The sequence below is a fragment of the Myodes glareolus genome, chromosome 3 (assembly GCF_982192425.1).
Source record: "Myodes glareolus chromosome 3, mMyoGla1.1, whole genome shotgun sequence".
NCBI classification, from domain to species: domain Eukaryota; kingdom Metazoa; phylum Chordata; class Mammalia; order Rodentia; family Cricetidae; genus Myodes; species Myodes glareolus.
The window spans coordinates 88,679,419-88,696,004 of record NC_142028.1 but is presented as its reverse complement, the minus strand read 5'-3'; the positions used below and the strand labels follow the sequence as shown (position 1 = coordinate 88,696,004).

Genomic DNA, 16,586 nt, shown 5'->3' with positions numbered 1-16,586 from the left:
CAACTTCTGCTCCTGTTGGATGGCTTTGAGCTCACATTTTCCCTCATCACAATATCAGCTGACCTGGTGGAAGACTGGAATCAGAAGTTGCCTAGGTCTGTTCTCCTGAGGAGTTTGTTAAGCAAAAGGACGCTTCCAGAAGCCACACTCCTGATCATGGTGAGACCAACCTCCTGGAGAGGAGTTGAACTCTTAGTCAAGCGCCCCTCCCATGTCACCCTGACTGGATTTATGAGGACTGAAACACTCGACTATATCAGGTCGTATTTCAGAGGCAAAATGATAAGGAATCAAGTTGTGGATTTTGCCATGAAAAACACCATTCTCTTGTCCATGTGTTGGGTGCCTGTGGTGTGCTGGATAGTGTGCCATTGTCTAAGAAAACTAATGCAGAAAATGGCAAATCTCACAAAGGCTTGTTCAAATGCCACATCTGTGTACACTGTGTACACTGTTGTATCTGGCTACACTGTTCCCAACCATATGTAAGACACTTTCCAGCAATAATTACCAAAAGCAATTGGAAGGTGTGTGCCGTCTGGCTGCCCAGGGTGTATGGGACCTGAAGAGTGTGTTTGATAAGACGGACGTTCAGCATGTCAAGGTGGATGAGGTCACCATAGACACTTTTCTTCAAGTGAACATTCTTCGAAAGCTAGAAGACCAAGGAGACCGTTACGTGTTTGCCTTGTTTAGCTTCCAGGAGTTTTTTGGTGCCCTGTTTTATGTTCTCCTTTCCCCCGAAAGAATTGTATATTATCACCCACTGAGCCAAGTGAACATCCAGGATCTGATCGCAATGTTGAGAGCAAGAGAAAGCTGTGAGACACAGATGGGGCTTTTCTTATTTGGTCTTTTAAATGAAGCATGTGCTGGTATCGTGATGAGGTCCGTCAAGTGCAGAATAGCCTTGGGTAACAAATTGAAGCCATGAGCAGGATAACCCATTAGAATGACTATGGATGCTCTGACTACTCACAGCTCTTCCCTTGCCTGACCAAAACCGTGGAGAAGAGCTTTGTCTGCAGTGACCAGGAAAGCTACCAGAAAGTCTCTTTGAAACTCAGGAGCCTGAAGGACCTTCAGCTGTCTGCGTTTTGCCTTAGGTGCTGTCAAGGTTTGGAGAAAGTAGAACTGACTCTGTGGAGAGCCTTCCACCAGGAGCTTTCGCCCGACTCAGCAGATCATTTCCAGGGCACTCAGCTGAGAGAGAATAAGATCGCCTTCAGCTGGTGACAAGATACCTACTCCGTGTTTGAAGCAAATAAAGATCTGAAGGTGCTGACGGTGACAGCATCGTGTAGGCCCCGTTCATACAGGAGTCGCCACCACCCTGAAGAAGCCCCAGTGTAAAGTGCAAAGGTTACAGTTAAAGACCTGTGAGGCCACCTTTAGAGACTGGATTCAGCTTACCAGCAGTCTTCAAAGAACATGAACCTGAAGACTCTGTTACTGAGAGCAAGCTCCCCAGATATTTTTGGGGTGAAGTACCTGCTGCTGATTTACCTCAGGGAACTGATGCTGGAGAATTGTAACCTCGCTGAGGCCTCCTGAGAAGAAATCGCCTCCTCTCTGAGGCACAGTAAGATGCTGACCCACCTGAGCCTGGCAGAGAAGGCTCAAGCATATCTGGAGTGCTCTGGGACATTTCATGTGTCCTTTGCAAGACTGGTGCTGAGACAGTGTTCTTTGACTTCAGCATGCTGTAAATATATGATGTCATCTTTCAAGAACAATCAAAGCCTGCAAAGTCTGGTCCTGAGTTTCAATAGGCGGATGGATGGCGGGGTCATCCTACTCTGTAGCTCTCTGGTAGGTGCCGACTGCAGCTTGCTGGTTCTGGAGCCGGAACACTGTTGGTTCACCTCTGCCTCATGCCATGCTCTGGCATCCATGCTCTGTAAGCACAAGAAGCTGAGGTACCTGGACCTGAGCAAGCACATTATCGGACTCAATGGCATGCTTACCTTGGCCCTGGCGTTCTTCAGCCAGAGGCGGGCAGAAGAGGTTGTGTTGAAGAAGAAATCAAATGATAGTGTGGGCATGCACATAAGACTACAGGGCCCAGAGTAGAGAGTGGCCATTTGAAGATCGTGGAAGACTGGAATTCTTGATACCTCAAGATGCCCTGAGGCAAATGAATGCATTCAAGAGACCCTCGGGACACATCCTTTCTAAATAAAACGGAAGCAGTGACTGGTTTGCAGGGCCTTCTTTGTCTGGAGCAGCCCAGTTTATGCTAGGGTGTGGTGTGGGCGTGGCCTCCGCAGCCCTCCCTGGGTTAGGGGCTATCACTAAGTTCATAAGCAGATCAGACACTTAGTGGGACAGGTGGTTAAGAGGGTTGGGAAAATGCCTGTTTTACCTGCTGGGAGAACTAAATTAAACACATGTGTGCAATAAAAAAAAAATGTAAAAATAAAAAAAGATCTTCCCCAACTCCACACCTGTCAGAGGACTGATCTCCATATTATACAACGGACTCAAGAAACTATACATCAAAATACCAAATAATCCAATAAAAAATTAGGTGGAAAGCTAAACAGAGACTTCTCAACAGAGAAATAATATCAAATGACCAAAAAACATTTAAGAAAATGTTCAACATCCTTAGTCATGGGAGAAATGCAAATCAAATCAACTCTGAGATTCCATCTTACACCTATCAGAATGGTCAAGATAAAAAACACTGATGACAACTTATGCTAGAGAGGATGCAGAGTAAGGGGACCACTCCTCCACTGCTGTGAGAATGCAAACTTGTACAGTCACTTTGAAAATCAATTTTCTCAGAAAATTGGGTATCAATTTACCTCAAGACCAGCAATACCACTCTTGGACTACAGTTTTTACTTCTAAAGCAGAATAAGGAGTTTAGGTGTTACAGGTGGCAGCTGCCTGGTGGGGCGACCTGCCAATAGTTGAAGAAAGCAGAGTAATGTGGTAATGTGGATTTCAAAGGGAAAGAAAGGCAGTGATGCTAAGTGACCAGTGACAGATGTGCACAGAGATGCCATTTTAGGTAAACACCCACAGATTCCAAGTGACCAGTGAGGTTCAGGGTAAAGAAAATTTAGAAACCACACCAAATTTGTGATTTTACCTAATTTTTTTCTTTCTTTCTTCCCTTTTTTTTTTTTTTTTTTGAGACAGGGAGGGAATCACAATGTAGCTCTGGCTATTCTGAAACTCACTGTGTAGACAAGGCTGGGCTTAAGTTTTCAAAGATCCACTTATCTCTCAAATGCTGGGATTAAAGGTATATGGCACAATGCCTAGCAAGTGTGACTTTAAAAAAAATTTAATTAAAAATTTTTTAAAAATTAAAAAAAAAAAGCCATAACATTAAAAAGAAAAGCCAAAATCTCCAGTCTTAGCTGGCCTCAAACTCCCCATAAAGATGAGGATGACCCTCAAAGCTTCCTGCATTTAGCTCCCAAGTGCTGGAATTACTAGTGAGCATCATTATGCCTGGTTTATGTGGTGCTGGGGACCAGGGCCAGGATCTCACGAACACTAAGCAAGTACTTCACCAATTAGGCTACCTGCCCCAAGTTTTTAGCGCTTTCTGCACTGAGACACTGGTTGTAGAGCCTTTGGTGGTTTCTACACCACAATGAAGACAAAAACTAAAGAACGAATAGACTTACTTCCGGTTTCCACTCCAACATGTAAAGACCTTGAAAGTCATAATTTCTCATCTCACAGAAAGACTGAAACTACCCTTTCTTTTCAGTTCCATCAGACAATGGAGATCACAGGGCTAACAAGTGCCCTGGAAACTGGAAATGCAGAGAAAGAGGTCACAGTTGAAGAGAACTGACACTGGAGCCGATCGGAGGTCAGAAAACGTAAATGACATTGGCTGGTTACTGAAGAATAAGCACAGACTTCAGCTTAAAGGATAAAACCTCTGGGAGCCAGCTCACTTTCATTTGACCTCCATAAACCCAGTGAAAAGTAATGTTCTTAAAACACCCGGGAAACCCTGTTCTTAGCAGGCACGTATCCTTACAGAGTTCCATGTTACCAGAACTGAAGGAAGCAATTTGAGTCTACCAAGGCCTAACAGACACAGGAAGAGGAAGTAACCTAATTCTGGCCCTGCTTTGCCATCTTGTCTCACCAAATGTGGGGAAAGGGGCTGAGAAACAAACATGGTGGTGCACACTTGCAATTCCAGCATTTGACAAGTGGAGGGACTTCAAGGACAAGAGCTCAGTAGGAGACCAAACTCCATAAGCAGTCTCTCCCCAGGACATCTTACACAACAGGAGGGCTTCTGTAACATAATCAAGTATAAAATAACTGTGAAGCTCACAATTCAGGAAGACTCTGAGGTAAACCTAAAACACACACACACTCTAGATCAAAACTAGGACACTAGAGGACACCCAAGCCTTAATCATTTGGCACCTTCAGCAAAGAGTAAATACAGCTTAATTACTAATTGTACAAATTCAATATGATACCACTCACTCTCAACAACACAAAATATGTAGGACATATTTGAAAGGCAATAGTACGTGTGAAGAGTCAAAACACAGAAACAGACTCAGATATGGCAGGTATTTTGGAATTGTCAAAACTATGAATTTGAAATAAACACTCGGGGTGCTAATGGAACAAGTGGCTAACACGCAAGAGCAGACGAGTAACGCGTTAGACCAGAGATCCTCTAGTTGCCCCTCCAGGATAGAAATGAAGAGCAGGTTTCCCCAGCGTTCTACAGGTTAGGACAAAGAAGTGACAGGCTCCTGTTGTGACCATCTGAGCAGTCTCCCTCCCCAGCAGTCCTCTCTCTGGGACCCTCAGTAGAATAATAAAGCCTGCAGCACTGTGGTCTTGCTGCTGTAGGGTAAGTTTATGGTCCTACCTAGTGCTGTATCTGCAGCATATAGGCCAGACCAAGGCAGATACCTCCATATGGGGCCTGTCTACCCAACTGGGAACCCATGAGAATCAGGGACCCCACTGCCCTGGGGATTTGATGGCTGATGTAGGTGGGCCTTCTGTTATGTGTTATTTTCACTGGTTAATAAAGAGACTGCCTTGGCCCTTTGATAGGACAGAAAATTAGGTAGGCGGAGTAAACAGAATAGAATGCTGGGAAGAGGGCAATGAGGCAGACGCCATGGAGTCAGCCACCAGGTCAGACGAGCTGAATCTTTTCCGGGAAGCCACCACCTCATGATGCTACACAGATTATTAGAAATGGGTTAATCAAGAAATGAGTGTTAGCCAGTAACTAACTCTCTAGAGATAATGGGCCAGGCACTGTTTAAAAGAATACAGTTTCCATGTAATTATTTCGGGGGCAAAGCTAGTCAGGCGGCCAGGAGCTGGGCGGGACGAAAAGCAGCCTGCAGCTCCTTGCTACAGATGGCGCCCACGTGGATAACTGAATCCACAGAAAGCCTGAGAAAGCTTGGGAAAGAATAAAGCATGTTTTTTTGGTGGCAGCAATTTCTCGGGTCTGCTTTGCTTGCTAGAAGCAAGCAAATGCTCTCATCTAAGAGGGGATTCCTGACTCAGCTTTAGCTGCAAAACTCTGTAGCTCATTAAGAGGTACTGCCACGAAACACTTAAACGGTGTTGGTGAAAAACTGAATGCATGCTTTTCAGCTTTCAGCTGTAGCAGGAAAAAAACTGTGCTGCTGTTTTAAAAAGCTGGCTTTCTGGGCTGTCCTACCAGGACAAACTCTGACTCTTTCAAGCAAGCTGCAGCTTGTTTGCTGGCAAGGACCTTGAAACGCCACAAAGTTGTGGAGATAAACGTGGCTACAGCCGGTACCTCTGCCAATGAGGCTGGAAAGCTAAGGAATGGGCTATATCCAGCGGTCAAAGCCACGGCTGTCCATATTGCTTAGCAAATTAAAGATTCATGAGGTCAGAAAAAGAGAGGTATACAGTAAAGAGAGATTCAAAGAGGAAGAAAACCTCTAAATGGTTTACAGTGTGTTAAAAATATATGCAGGCTAAAGGTTAAAGTCATTAAAAATAAAAAAGAAAGAAAGGGAGAAATAGGGTGTGATGGTACACACCTTTAATCCCAATGCCTGGGAGGCAGAGGTATGTTGACCTCTGTGACTTCAAGGTGTGGTAGCACACACCTTTAAACCCAATGCCTGGGAGGCAGAGACAGACAGATCTCTGAGTTCAAGGTGTGGTAGTATACACCTTTAATCCCAGCACAGAGCTCTGTGAGTTCAAGGACAGCCTGGTCTACAGAGTTACAGAGAACCTGTCTCAAAAAGCCAAAAGTTAAAAGTAAAAATAAAAGAAATAGATGTTGAAATAAAGCCACGTAAAGATGGAAAATATACAGAGAATCTTGATACTGTATCCTATTATGCTCTCTTTAAATTGTTTGAATGCTGAGCAAGGAGCAACAGCTGCTAAAAGATATTTGCTTATAAATGTTGCTGAATTAATCCAAGATAGGTATTTTGAAAATACCTTGGCTTCAAAACTGAAGTCAAAAGGTATGTTACTTTGGAGAAGAGATTTTGCTTTTGTTTCCACAGAAAATGAGAGGCTGTGGATTCATTCTGAGTTAAGAAAAATCCAGTTTGACCAAGAGAGACCACCCGAGAAATCTCCGGTAGGAACAGATGGCCCAGATGTCTGAGTTCTACATCCAGAACAGATTCAAGACTGTTGCCTGAGATGATCAAGACTCACAGGATACTCCAGTCAGGACTTGATTATAACTCTAAATTTTCTTTAGGTCTCCATAAGATTACCAGTGCCCCCAACCAGCAGGAAGTAGCCTGAAATACTACGCCCACATTCCCAACAAATGGACTATGGATATTTTCCTTTGTTAAAAAAAAAAAAAGAAGGAAATGATACGGGAGAATTGTCTGTATTCTGTCAATCATATTTTAATAAAATGCTGATTGGCCAGGAAGGAAGTATAGGTGGGTCAACCAGACAGGAAGTAGAGGCGGGGCGATGAGGACAGGAATACTCTGGGAAGCAGGAAGCTCCCTCTGCCATTCCTGTCCACACCACCAAAGAGGCAACATGTGAGCTGTCACACTGGAAAAGGTACTGAGCCGTGTGGCTAACATAGATAATGATAATGGATTAATATAAGTTACAAGGACTAATAAGAAACCTGACCTAATGGGCCAATCAGTTTATAATCTTATGGAGTCCTGTGTGCAATTTTCTTTGGGGCTTGCGGGCTGTGGGGTACCTGGCGGGACAGAAACCCCAACAAGCCGGCCCTCATGTTACAGATGGCTATTTTCTTCAGGACTCATATTATTTTAAACATGAAAACCATCTCTTCTAAAGGTCCTTTTAGGGATTCTGAAGGGAAAACTCTCTCCATCTCTCCTTCAAGGTCCCATTATGCTGCCTACCTGTATGGTGCTCTAGGTCCTCTAACATTCTCCCGCTAAGAGGTCTAATCAAGTCCCCTCCCACAGACTCCCAGCAAACTCGATAGTAGTGAGGATCTAACAGAGTTCATTCTGCAGGGTAATCTCATGTCCGCTCTATGCCATACTCCTGCCTATCTTTTTAAATTATAACAGTAAACAGGTGAATACTCAAAGAATAAATTAAATAACAAAATTAGAACACATAAAGAATTAGAATAAAACAACTGGGTAGAGGAAAAGGTTATTTTTAGCACAATGGGTGATTTCTCCAGATCTGTGAGGCTAATGGGAAGATTGCAAAATTGGAAAATCAAGTGAGAAAGTGAAAAATTGGTAAATTCTTCAAGAGATATTTTATACGATTTGAATTCTTTAAAAAAGATGAGAAATAATGAATTACAGCAAAAACTAAGTTTGAAACTTTGTTTTAATCATGTAACATGTATGGCTATCTCAAAAAGTGGCAGCAGCTCACATCTCGAATCCTATCCCATCTTTAACAAATCATCTATTATGAATGCCACTACTTAAATTCCCTAGAAATTTTCCAACATTCAGCCACTAATGTTCCTGAGAACAAGCCACACCTTACACTGACCACTGTACACAAGCTAATTAGCACATTAAACCTCAGTGGTAATGGAGAGGCTGGAATGTTGCAGGTCCAGAGTCTGACTACAACTTACCTTGCTGTGGTTAGCCCCCGAATTGCTTTTTCTTGCCTGCCTCTGTCTGACCTAATATCCTTCCAATTACCAAGTGAAACTCTTACTCTTTGGACAGTATTAACAGACTACTGGTTTCCACCAACCAAAAGGCCTTCAGAATGTTATCAGATGGCATCCGAGGCTTAGAATAGATATTTCCCACTTTGCTGAAACCTATCACCTGACGTTTCCACCAATGTATATGGAAGGGACATTGATTTATGATTTTGCTGCAAGTATAAAATTTCATGAGACATTCACATTGGAGCATGGTATTTGGGAAAACCTAAATGTGTGTTCCTGGGCCATAGTCACTCATAATAAGTTGTAGCACACCATGCCTATCTGAGTTCTAAGCACTACCATACAGTTCGTGAACCGGGCAAGGGGCTGGAGATTGAAACACACAAAGACTCACAGACACAGAGACACGGGTCATCCTTGAAATAGGAATGCCCCAAGAATGTCACCTTTATTGTGTCCCAGAGCAGCTTATATAGGGATCCTTAACTGATAGCCACGCCCCAGCCAAACGCACCAGAAACCATTCCTCTGCCATCAGGAACTCCTGAGAGTCTCGTGCTCAGAGCAGCTGCAAGCATTACAAGTTGTTTACCAGAAATTCAGGATCTGGGGGGCTCACAGCTCCCAACATTAAGTTCCAAAATAAACCATTTTTTATCCCCTTTGAAATGAAAAGTCACGGTTGTTTTTATGTTTGTTTTGAATTAACAAGAGTTATATCATTTTAAGTTACATAACTTAATTTAATTTCACTTTAACGTCTCTTTAAAGTCAAAAAAGAAACTGAGCAAGAAAACCCAGTAGTGTATGCCTTTACTCATTTGTTCAGTTAACAAACGTGTGTTAAAGACATTCTTCATTCTAGGTAATAAAAGTCTACAGCAGCGCAAAAAAATAAAAATCTTTACACCCATGGGGATAAACTTTTTATGAAACATAGCAGGGGGAGGTTGATCCTGGGAAATAAAGTATTATTTTACTATGGAGACATCTGACAGAAAACGAGTGAATCCTGAGATTATTTGACATAAACTTTCAAAGAACAGCTAATTCCCTGGGCCAGAAATGGGAATAAAATGTTCGTGGTGTGTGTGGGGATGGGGGGGGGTGTTACTGTAATACTGGAGTGGCAGAATCCAAAGCCAGATCCTGTGGAGGCTTGGAAGAACAGGAGCACTTACTCGGAGGGAAAGGGAAGAGTCGGGGGAAGTTCTAAGCGGATGTACAATGACTACCACACGGAGGCTGTTGGTCGTCAGCTATTCCAGCGTAGAAATGATGTGGAGGAAAGTGTTAGGTTTAGGTAGCACAGCTACTTCAAAAAGTAAAATGGCCCTCATTCCACAGCAGTATGAGGAACTACAAGGGCTGCACTTCACTCAAACGGGAATGACTGTACACTCGAAACAAAGAGGAATTAAACGCAACATGGAAGAGGAATTTTGAGCAGTCGATTCATTTCTAAGTGTAGGTGCTTCATTTGTCAGTTTTCTTGAGAGATCTTGAAGGGAGTTGAAAACTTGAGAGTCGTGAGTACACATGACTTTGAAAGGCACAGGGCAACAAGGAGGAGAACAATCTGACCCCACAACATCTATTTAGGTAAGGGGCAGATGGGTAGATTGGCAAACTATAAGCCTTTAATCCCAGCCCTTTTCAGTCCAGTTTCGTGCCAGCCAGGGCTACACAGTGAGCCCGTATCTCTCAATATACACAAAACAGACACACATACATAAAGACAAAAGCAGAAAGCCAGCCACGAACCTGACGAAGAGTGGGGAATCAGTGGTGTTTCAGAAGCTAAACTGAAGCATTTCAAACTCAGTAAGTGGTCACTTAGATCAGAGCTGGTGATGGATCAGTTCATCACAAAAGTGTAAACTGACTGTCGTGGGCTATCAGACAACATTTTAGTGAAGGGGAAGGATGGCATAAAGGCGGAGTACTACAATCAGGGCGAACACAAGGCTCTCTCCCAGGAACTTTCAGTAAGTTCAAATAACAAACGATTAACTGGGCAGAGCACTGAAGAAAAGATGTGGTTGGTTTGAGAAGATGGCACAATGACTGAAATGTGAGACCATGAACTGGGGAACATTTTAGAGGACAGTCGAGGAAGCACTTTCAAGCTCTACGTCACAGGAGTCCGCCTCTGTGCTTTTCTTCTGGCTTAGCAGAATGTTGTAAGCGGTTGTCTTAAGACAAGCTGACAGGAGATGAAAAAAAAATCCTCGGCTAGCAAACATATTTAAATTAGCTTTGGTTGCTCAGAGAAACCAAGGAGCACGAGGACAGCAAGAAGGCTTGAAGTTGAAAGATCAAAGGAAAGACTACAAGCAAAAGCACTTGGAAGCAAAGGAGGCAGGCGTCGAGCACCGCCAAGGGGCTTCTATGAAGACCGAACGAGGCCAAAGGAGCCGGAGCCGCCTGGGGGCTCCGCGAGATCGAATGCGTTGGGAACTCCTTTCCAAACCGAGGGGCTGCCTCTGGGATCTGGAAGAATGGACCACGGATCTAGTGCGGAACTTACATGGCAAAGTTGGTCTGCTTGCGGGTGGTCGTCGGAGAGCCGAACATGGTGGCGACCCGCAGACTAGGGCTCGGCGCCCCTTCCCTAGCGGTTCTGCTGTGCCCGGACCCCAACCGCCCGCGTCAGTGGCTTGGGAATGTTTGCCGGGCGTCATGGCGACCGAGGAGCCCGGCTTAAGAAGCGGCCGCGCGGTTGGCTGGCCGCTCGAGGTGGAGGAGGAGGGCGGAGGCGGAGGGGAGGGCAGAGGGTTGGTGGAGCTGGAGGAAGCTCGGGCGACGACTCGGAGGAGGCGGGCGGCCCAGGCCCTAGGCCCCTCCCAGGCTGTGAGTCTCCCGGCTGCAGGCGGATGGATGGGGCGTCTCCAGGCGGCGGCGGCAGCAGCGGAGGCGGCGGTACCGGCGGTGGCTGTAAGTGCAGCCTCCACAAACCATCCTCCCCATCCTTCCATCGGGAACCGAAGCTCCAGAGGCGTCCGCAGTCCCCTTTCCTCTGCTTCCCCTCCCCCACGGCAGAGCGCCGCCCGGAAGACCCTTGACTTCCGGGGCGGGGCTGCCCGAGCGTCTGCGGGGCGGGCTGGCAGCTCGGAGGCACTGCCGCCCCGTGCGCACGCGCAGCTGCCGCCTCTCCCCCGCCAGGTCTTTGGGCCCTCGCGGTGGCAGCGGCGCATACCTTCGCTGCTTCCGCGGCACGCCGGGACTACGCTGCGGAGTGAGTTCGCCGGGCGGGCAGGCCAGCTTCCGCCCTTTTCGGTCGGCCCTCGCTCCGCGGCAGGGGTGTGGCTTCCTAGCCACTCCCCCGTGGCTCCACCTCTGTGCCTCTGATTTTGCCCAGCTGTCCCAGCCAGTTGAGGGCTCTCTGGCAGAGCATCCCCTGAGGTGGTGGGCTCGACCTGGGTCAACCTGCCATTGTCGGAGGGAGCCGGTGGGCGAGAGACACGGAGATGGCATTGCAGGGAACGAACCGCCCATGGTGCCTATCTCCTCGCTAATGGCCTTATTCTTCTAGTTTGTGATGTAGAGGCTCCTGGCCTGGTGCCCATCTCTGGTCCTTGCTTGCTGTGTGACCTTGGGCAAGTCACTCCCTCCTTCCCGGGCTTCAGTTTTCTTGTATTAAATCTCCTCAATGTCTGTAATTTTGCAGAAGATTTTATGCAATTTTAAGATTGCTCGGCTTCTGAGGCCGCTTAACTGAGATGACCCGAAATTGACTAAACCTTTCTTACATCTTGGGTGAAATACGGAAACCTGATTATTGGTCTCTTTTTTAATCTTTGGCATTGGTTACAAATTGCAGGACTCAATTATTTGTGTTTCTTTTTGGTACAACCAGGTTGACCTGGTTATCAGGCATCCTTTTGAAAATGTGAGACGGGGTGAGCTTGTGGTAACACTGTTTCTCTCTCGTCCCAACTGAGGCTTTCTTTCCTTTAATCCAGATGGTGTGGTGGCTCGATTCTCCCAGTGCCTGGCTGAGTTTCGGACGTGGTTAAGAACCAACTGGTTGAGGTTCAATGCAGACAAGACGGATGTGATGCTGGTAGGCAGGGGCACAATTGGAGACGAAGGGAGGGCAAAAGGGAACTCCCTCATGTAATAGGAACATTATGATTACTGTCTGTTCGGGTGTTGTAGGACTGCTAATGGCCAACCCTTTCAAGACTTCGGGGTGAGATAAAACTAACATCAGCAGCATTAAGAATTATAAACACAAGTTTGCAACATAAAGATAAAATGGGGCCACTGAATGAAACTGTAGGGAAAAAATATGAAAGGAACCGAAAGTATTCTTTGAAGAGCCAAATTTTTTATGCATTTTAGGATGGCATTCATAAGAGAACTAACGAAAAGATAATTACGGTTGCATAGTTGTGGAGCCTCCAGCTGTGCTGTGCTGCTGTGCTCGGCAACCTGCATTCAGCCTACTAAAGTCAAGAAAGAGCCAATCTGGCTCAGATGTCACTCGAGACAAGTTTTGCTTGTAGGTAGTTTGTCATCACCTGTACTGTGGAGGCTATCATTCCCAGATAAAAGTTTTAGGAAATAGTCTCCAAAGAGGACTTGTGGACTTTGAACATTTTAAGATCGTAGGTTATGCTATGGTCATCTGTCTCAGAATTGTTACAGATATTTTCTTGGTGTGCTCTGAGAGTTACTTTCGAATTGCACAAACAGATGTGCCTACATAGCAGAAATAGTACTAGTTTTTGAGTCAGGTGTTGGTGCTGAATACAAGGTTATACAATCTTAGGTAATTGTAAGTTGCCAAAGTAGATTTTGTTGACTGAGGGACTGATTGAAGTATAATTAGGAACCTAAGTATATTGATTAGCAACTACATATCTCTGGAGAGTGTGTGCGTGTTTGTGAAATCATGCATGCCTGTGCAGCATGCATGCACTCATACATATGCCTCTCACAGCTATTTTTGTTGTTTAATAACTTTATCTTAAAGATTTTGAGCTTGAACCCAGGTCCTCACATGCTAGGCAAGTATTTTATCACTGAGCTATATCCCTAACCCTCATTTAACTTTTGCATGAAGAATGCAGTAATTGGCATTAAAAAGAGATGTTACCGGATAGAATAGTTGTGAGTAGCTTAATGTGATAAAAATTCATGCTAATTTTCGTCAAATGAAGGAGACTTTGTAGGTTTATGTAGGCCTTATATGGTGTTTTCTGTTTCAGATAGAATACAAAAACTTTGCATAAGAGTTGGAATCAACTACATTATTTTTTACATTAAACAGTTCAATATGGATTTCTAACAGTTATTGGTGAATTTTCTTATGCATTTTACTCTGTCATGTCCTGCTTTCAGATACATGTTTTTGTTAGCCCAAGTATAAATTGAGGGTTTGCATTGAGTACAAAGAAGAGGTTTTTTGGGTTTATAGAGTGTTGAAGAACTACGGGTGATGGGTGATAGCAAGGGAGCAGCTTCTGGCCTTTCAGACAGGGAAGAGTCAGTCAAGCATTTGGACTGTTTCTGAAAGGAGCAACCTCTTCAAGAGGTACAGTGACCCTCTGAAAGTCTGTAAACACAGGCAAGGTTACTGAGTGCAGTGATAATGTGTTGTGTATGACCTACGGTATTAGAGCCATTTCTCCGTATCTCCAGAATGTCTAGAAAACACTACACTCCAGTTTCCAAGAGGAAATTTGTAGAGGGAATTTTCCCTCACAAAAGATAATGCCATTTTCTTATCTATGGTAGAGGCTATGTTACTATCTACCTTCAAACTTAGCTTTAACTAACTATTTAGAATTTTTAAAGTGATTTTTCCCCCTGGTGTTTTGTATGAAATGTTTCCTTTTAATGTCACCTTAATAAAGATATGCCAAGCCTCAAAAAAAGATAATGCCATTTAAAGTTAATAATATTGATTGGCAATATCAGTTAACTTAAAGGCTATTAACAGTAAGATAAGCGCCTATTCAGAATGTTGCAGACTTGATTTTCTGACTTTGAGGACTCGCTCCATAGCTTAAGGAATCTGAGTCTGTTCTTTACCACCGTTCAGATTTTTGTTGATTGATATTTTAACTGAAGAGTCAAAGACTCAGTGAATGAAAGCAAGTTATGCCTTTGTATTAAATAGCAACAACAGTCCAGTTTTCCTTTTAGTGGCCAGCTAAAATCCATGTGTATTAGCCTGTCATATTTTAGTGCACAGCCCTCCTTTATCACCGCGGTATAGCTGCCTCTAAGACCTTTATTCTTTTTACCTGTGCCCACCTCCAGCCCACACATGTTCATTGGTCTTTGCCTTTAGCGTTTTTCATTAGTGAGAACTATTTGGATAGGAACTGACATTTTAAAAAAGTTCAAAGAATTTAATAAAACAATGTATACATATATACATATATATAATCACCTTGCTAAAATATTTATTTCCCTCCAGGAATTTGTGGGGGGAGGAAGCTTATGATCTTTATAATAAAATGAAATTACTGTACAGAGCAGTTAATGGTAAGAATTGTTTGTAGATTTGGGAACCTTAAAGTTTTCCTTTCTCTTCTTTCCCTTGCTTTTCTTTCAGTAGAAAATGTGCATCAGATGTTTATGTTTAATTGGTTTACAGACTGTCTCTGGATTCTTTTCCTGTCAAATTACAAGGTAATGTCCTTTCGCTTAGCAGCTACTTCATATACCTATAAATGCAGTTGATTCATGCACAAATTGTTATTGGGCTTCAGACTTGCAGGTTCGTGGGCAGTGTTTAGAAATGGGACAAGACTTGGTGGAATCTAGAATTTTAAGGAAATAGAAATAATTTAAGAAATCAGCATCCCTATATTGCATTTAAGTATGAAGCTTAAGAAAGTTATGTGTGTACACATTTATTGTTAATCATGGTGTATTACTTAGAGGTAATGAGTATCATTTAACTGATTTTGGTAGTCATTTTGAAGCTTCATTAAGAATTCTTAATTGTGTATGAAAAAAGCTGGTCTTCTGAAAAAAGCTTTTAAACTTCTGGTTTAGTAAAATATCTTACTGCCCATTTTAATATCGGCCTTAAATCTATTTTAGTCAGCATTTACTTTAGGAAATTGGAATAAATCATTGGCCCTGGCCATTATCACTATGGACCTCAGGGCCGGTTAGCAACCCTAGGCCAGTGCATTAAAACGAACTTTTTGCTTGCAGGTATTTTAGATATTGCAAGTAATTAAGTTGTGTCTCCATGCAGTCAAATAGACATAGCCATCGAAGAGCAGCTTTTCATTACTTTACATTTGAAACTTTCGTGTAGTTGTGCAAAAATTCATTTGATGTAGAGCTGTGTTGCTGTGGCATCGCAAAACGTGAGGAAAATGTGAGGTTGGAGGATGCGTACTGTACCTCTGCTCTTCATCTTTGCATTCTGCCAGTTTGGGCAACAGGGGTTTTCTTGTCGGGAATAACCAAGAGAAGTATTTGTCAGAGCGCGCTTCGTGACACAGCTGTTGTCTCTGGGAACAAATGTTTTTAGCTAACACACTTCGGAAGTGACTGACGGTAGAATAGGAGGTATTTTTCGCGTACTGCAAGAGTGCCCGGCGGGCCCTCTCCCGGACCTCGCGTGCTCTGCCCGGGTACCCCGGAGTGGCTGCTCTCGGGTCCGCCTCTCGCGCGCTCCCCGGGGACGGCGGCCGCGGGGCCGCGCGCTCCCTGCTTGGCGCGCCTCCGCCGGCCTCTCCCCTCCCGTCCCGCCGAGCGGGGCGCCGCGAGGGGGCGGAGCGGGGTGTGGTGGCGCGCTCGGGCGGCTCCTGCGCGTTCCCGCCGAGGCGGCGGCGGAGACAGCGGCGGGAGCCCTGCGACCCAGGCGCACATCCGGGTTCTGGCCGCGACCCGCCGCGGCGATGTGACCCGGTGGCGCGGCCAACATGGCGGAGGTAAGAACGAGCGCCCCTCCCCGACGGGGTCTCGACGGAGGGCTGCGGGCGGGAGGCGCGGGCCTGCCCGGGCCGGGCCTGTGGCGCCGCTGCCCACCTGTTGTCCGGCCGGGCCTCCCGCCTGGGCTCCACAGAACTTAGTTGGGCGGGGAGGCTCCGTCGGACTTAGGGCAGTCGGGAGGCGGCTGCTGCGTGAGGAGCGGGTGAGGGCGCCCGTCCGGAAGCCACCCGTGGCGCAACTTCGCCGGCCGACCCGCCCGTGCAGCTCGCGGACTCCAGCCTGCTCCCGCGAACTTTATTTCCTCCGAGCCTAGACGGCGCTGCTCCCGCCCGCCCGTGGCCCGCGCTGCTGACCTGCGGTCTGGGTGGGGGGAGAACAAGCTGACCCGCCGCCTTCGGTTGATGTAGCATTAGGTGAGCAGGAGAATTTAACCCAGTAGGCCCTATCCTGCTTCAAACTAGGGGTTTTGCCCCCAGGCAGAACCTCCAAGTTTCTTTTCCGCCCTCCCTTCGGGGCTGTTTGGTTTTGTTTTTTAAGGAAAAGAAAAAAA

At 45.4% G+C, this 16,586-nt stretch overlaps 2 protein-coding genes across 15 annotated transcripts in view; one reads left to right on the top strand and one right to left on the bottom strand.

The window, feature by feature from the left end:
• The window catches only part of Dnai4 (dynein axonemal intermediate chain 4), a 74,812-nt gene extending 63,921 nt beyond the window's left edge, over positions 1-10,891 (bottom strand). For all 5 annotated transcript variants that reach the window (XM_048453206.3, XM_048453209.3, XM_048453208.3 and 2 more), the window contains exon 1: positions 10,656-10,891. In XM_048453206.3, the coding sequence (XP_048309163.3) occupies positions 10,656-10,702 (47 nt within the window). In that variant the 5' untranslated portion in view covers positions 10,703-10,891. The remainder of the gene's footprint in view (positions 1-10,655) is intronic.
• A 45-nt stretch (positions 10,892-10,936) lies between these two features.
• Mier1 (MIER1 transcriptional regulator) overlaps positions 10,937-16,586 on the top strand; it is a 52,873-nt gene continuing 47,223 nt past the window's right edge. For 2 of the 10 annotated variants that reach the window (XM_087904777.1, XM_048453217.3), the window contains exons 1-3: positions 10,987-11,062; positions 12,091-12,191; positions 14,700-14,773. In XM_087904777.1, coding sequence (XP_087760903.1) covers positions 11,002-11,062; positions 12,091-12,191; positions 14,700-14,773 — 236 coding nt within the window. In that variant the 5' untranslated portion in view covers positions 10,987-11,001. Of the gene's footprint in view, positions 11,063-11,606; positions 11,625-12,090; positions 12,192-14,696; positions 14,774-15,906; positions 16,036-16,586 lie in introns of those variants that run through there. The other 8 variants (XM_085686334.2, XM_048453213.3, XM_087904778.1 and 5 more) reach the window with 7 other exon arrangements.